The 4645-nt window shown below is 42.3% G+C and overlaps 1 gene segment (V, D, J or C); it reads left to right on the top strand.

Moving 5' to 3' along the window:
* The first annotated feature begins 3767 nt into the window (after window positions 1-3767).
* On the top strand, window positions 3768-4326 carry LOC118242343. The segment is given in 2 exon segments: window positions 3768-3831; window positions 3932-4326. Coding segments are annotated over 2 exon segments (444 nt in total).
* The last annotated feature ends 319 nt before the right edge of the window (window positions 4327-4645 follow it).

Genomic DNA, 4645 nt, shown 5'->3' with positions numbered 1-4645 from the left:
TATTGGTGGAGTTCATGCCCCTAATGGAAGTGTGCAGCCGGTATGATTGTTCCTGTTAGTGTAGTGACTCCAGCGGTTTGTGGTGATATTAGTGAACTGCTCTAATTTCCTTTTTATTCCAGCTTGCATTGGTGGTTACTGCTGGGATAATTTTGGATTTTTTTTTTGTCTGCAGTGAAAGTGCAGTATTTAATAGATATTCAGGGAATTTCAGTGATTAAAGAGGTGTGTTTATTTTTATACATTCTATGAGCCAGTAAGCCCATCAAGGTTTGGCATAGGAGTGATTTATAGATGCACATTATTTTTATTCATTCTGTAATAAACTTTCCCCTTGTTATAACTGTCCACGATAGCTCACAACCTGAGTTAAAGTATCTGTGGTGGTTTAAAGCACAGTTTCTAGGGCTCTTTCCTGCTAGGGGGCGTAGTCATGCATTCACTATCGTTCCAGCTTGTGTGATATCCTCTCTCAGGCTGTTAATGAAAGTGTTCATCAAAGCTCAGCATCAATTTAGCTTATACCAGCATTGTAACGTTGCTGCTGGCCCGAGTGCCGCAGGGCGCGGGGCAGGACGCACAGACAATGTGAAACATTTAATGACATTAAACATATACAAGGGTGGCATTCGCACACAATACTGATGGAAAACATGACTGTACATTCAATGTTAAACATAGAACACCAATACATTAATACACGATTACACAAAACAACGTTATGGCTATAATAATCAGGATTGACACAGACATAGCAACAATGACCAACAAAGGGAGCACAAATGGACAGGGGTTTAAATAGACACGAGACATTAACATTAAACCCTGTGCATGTGTGTGCAATCCCAGGGGGCATGGTGACAACACAAATACAGTACATGTGGATCCCCCTGTATGTGGCGGGCTGCACCATGTGACTTATTGTGGAGGAGCAGTCTGTGACAGAACCCCCTCCCAAGGGGCGCGGCTCCCGAAGCGTCCACCTTTGGGACTGCATATCCCAGGCTGCTGTGCATACACACACAGACAGACACACATTATACAGTTCTGCTGGGTGCCCACCTACGACCAGGCAGGCCAAGAACTGCCAACTTGGGAGACTTCCATAGAAGGAAAAGGGCAGTGTCACTGCCTCTCTCAGGGTATTCCAGTACGCTCCATGTGAACTGTGGGGGGGAGCATTCCCCAAAGACGACCCCTCCCTAGGGGAGTGGTTCCAGATGCTTCCCCTTCCAGGAAGCGAACTCCAGGCCACTGTGCGAACACACAGACAAGGTACGGCACTGCCTGGTGCCCACCCCAACACAAGGCGGGCCAGGAACCTCCCACCTCTGAGACCTCCCCGAATGAGGAAGAAAGGCAGACTTCCTGCCTTTCTCAGGTCCATCTGGTACACTTCCCACAGTGTGATGCACCTAAAAACACATACAAGGTGCAAATACACATAAACGATAGCGCCAGTCCACAAACATAAGGCACTGTGTTGCAGCGCCTGCTAATCCCGCAGGCGCTGTAGACATGTCCTTGGGCCAAATAGACACGCGGGGGTGCATGCCCACCCCAGTTTCCAGGCGTGCTATCCCCCTTAACAGTCCTCCTATCACCAGCCATTCTAGGAGCACTCCCGAGGCAGTCTGCTTCCGAGTCTTTTGGGCAGACCCCTCCAGTCTCGCTGGCGAGTCCACAGAAGGGGAGGAACTCAGACTTTGCCCTCACTAGCCAAAGACCTAGCCAGCTCCACCAAATCGCCATCACTGGGGTCCTCGGGGAGCTCTTCAGCTATCCTCAGTCCTGGCTCGGTAGCCTCAGCCCCTCCCCAAGAAATTCCTGGTGGTGTTCCCCTCCGCCTCCGACACTGATCGTGGTCCTCTCCCCAATGTCCAGGGATCCAGGCAGCAGGGCAGAGGGTGCCTACGCACCTCCCACTAGGAAGTCTGTCATTTGCCGAGGGAGTAGGTGTCCTGTGGTGGTTGGTCATTCTGTAATGTTGCTGCTGGCCTGAGTGCGGCAGGGCGTGGGGCAGGACACACAGACTCCCTTGACAATGTGACACATTTAATGATATTAAACATACACAACAAGGGTGGCACTAACACATAATACTGACGGAAAGCATGACTGTACACTCAACCTTAAACATAGAACACCAATACATTAATATACGATTACTGCTAGAGGAAGCATAACCGATGAAAAAAGAAGGAATTCTTTCCTCTAGGAGGTAATGATAATAAAATGATAAAGCAATAATAATGATGATGACAGTATTATTAAATTGTTAACCTAAATGATTATTCAACACACAAAAAACAATACTTATGTTAAAGTATGAACTATTTAAAACATCATCTTTATTTAGTATTTAGGTACTGTGCTTTATGAACTTTTTTGTAACTGTCTGTTTTCAACAATATTGTGGATGATGCTTCAGAAAAGAAGAATAAGGAATTTAAAAATAAGAACCATAAGCTATTAAAAAACAAGAAAACATGCTTTCTTCCTCTATAGATAAGGAGGTGCCACAGCGCTGTGACTATTGCTTTATGATGTCATATCCTGTATCTACAGTTAAAGCTTGAATAATTTTAATTTATGTCAGTATGCCCTTCAGCAAAAGTCAAAATGATTAGAATATTTCTAATACTAATTCAATCAATGTGCTGGATTACAGGTAACTGACAATGTTGAAAAATTTTTGCATGACAGCCCTTTCTCCTGTGTTTGTGCTTTACATGGTTATGAATCAAATAAACAGCAGGAGAATATCTTATTATAACATTTTCTTTCCTATTTATCTACAGGTGTAAGAATGACCGATGTCTTGCAGCCCAATATTGTCTGGGCTGAAATGGGAACATCGGCCACAATTAACTGCAGTCATACCAAGGATGCAACTTACAATCAGATGTACTGGTACCGCCAGCACCAAGGAGAAACTATGAAGCTCATTGTCTTCACATCCAGCCTTTGCAAAATACCAGAGTTTGGAAATTAATTTAATAAGCAGAAATTTTCAACTACTAAAACAGTTCCTGAGAGTGGGTCCATTACTGTGAATAATCTGGTTTCTACTGACAGTGCAGTGTATTTTTGTATGGTAAGGCAACACAGTGTTATAGCTTTAGAGAAGAGATGTACAAAAACATCCCAGCATATGTGTGTGTGTGTGTGTGTGTGTGTGTGTGTGTGTGTGTGTGTGTGTGTGTGTGTGTGTGTGTGTGTGTGTGTGTGTGTGTGTGTGTGTGTGTATGTGTACCACACAAACAAAGACCAGCCTGAGGAGGCAGTGTGGTACAACTAACCACAGACCTGATGAACTGCTGAACATTAACACACAGGCTGATGTAATGGAAGTAATAATGAAACCAACAGGGGGACTCCTCACCTCACTAATGAGCAGAGAATTTTCTAGTTTTAATGGATTTCAAATAAATTAATCTGTAAGAAACCAAACCACTGCTAATTCTCCCCCTAGCCCTTACCTTGCAAATTATAGTTTATAATTTAAATGAAAGTCTCATGGGAAAATCTGCCCCAATTATCTGCAAACACAGCAAGGATGCAACTTACAATAAGATCTGCTGGTACCACTAGAAGCAAGGAAATGCTATGAAGCTCATTGTCTTCATAGCAACAGATGTGTTTGTATTTAGTTGCCATGTTTTCATTGTGCCTCTATTGGTAAGATGTGGATGAAATCAATGTCTTATGATGTCATATCCTGTTTCTATAGTCAGATTTTCAATATGTGTAAGTCATTATGAACTTTACCAAGAGTTAACATGATGAGAATCATTATAATAGTAATCAAGACAGTATACTGGGTCAAAGGTAACAAAAAAGTTTAAAATGTGTATGTGCATACTGAACAGAATTATAAATAGTGGGTTTATAAATTTAGAGTTGAAGTCTATGTGTTGTTTATTCACAGGTGTTACAGGGGCGAATGATGTCAATCAGCCTAATGTACTCTGGGGTGAAATTGGAAAATCTACCACAATTAATTGTAGTCATACTAAGGGTGTAGATTACAATCAGATGTACTGGTACCGCCAGCACCAAGGAGAAACTCTGAAGCTCATTGTCTTCACAGCCACCTATATCACAAAGCCAGAGTTTGGGAATGAATTTAATGAGAGTAAATTCTTAGCCAGTAAAATGGTTCCTGAGAGTGGCTCCCTTACAGTTAAAAATCTGGATTTTACTGACAGTACAATGTATTTCTGTGCTGTGAAAGAACACAGTGTTACAACTTTAGGGCAGGGCTGTACAAAAACACCCTGTGTACATGCATATCTTGGAGAACAGCCAATAGAGGAACTGTGATAAAACTAATTTATGGCATTTTGGTACAAGCTTTTTCAAGTCTTTGAGGTAACTTTGTTTCTGATTACTTTAACAGTTTCAGTAGGGCTACATCTCATCCAAAATGATGGCGTCCAAGATCAGACTTCACATCACATTATACGTACTTCGCACATTCTCATTATAGGTACAGATTCTCACATTTTCTTATGGACAAATGGATAGTTTGTTAATGCTACTCAAACAGAGAGTCCCAATGAGAAGGTGTAAAGGTGATAAATTTCTAAATTCACAAATTCTTCAACTTTAACTCATGTGGCCCGAGTACCGAAGGGTGAGG

This window comes from Electrophorus electricus, chromosome 13 (assembly GCF_013358815.1).
Source record: "Electrophorus electricus isolate fEleEle1 chromosome 13, fEleEle1.pri, whole genome shotgun sequence".
In the NCBI taxonomy this organism is placed as follows: domain Eukaryota; kingdom Metazoa; phylum Chordata; class Actinopteri; order Gymnotiformes; family Gymnotidae; genus Electrophorus; species Electrophorus electricus.
The sequence above is the reverse complement of the archived record's forward strand: the minus strand, read 5'-3'. Positions and strand labels throughout refer to the sequence as shown.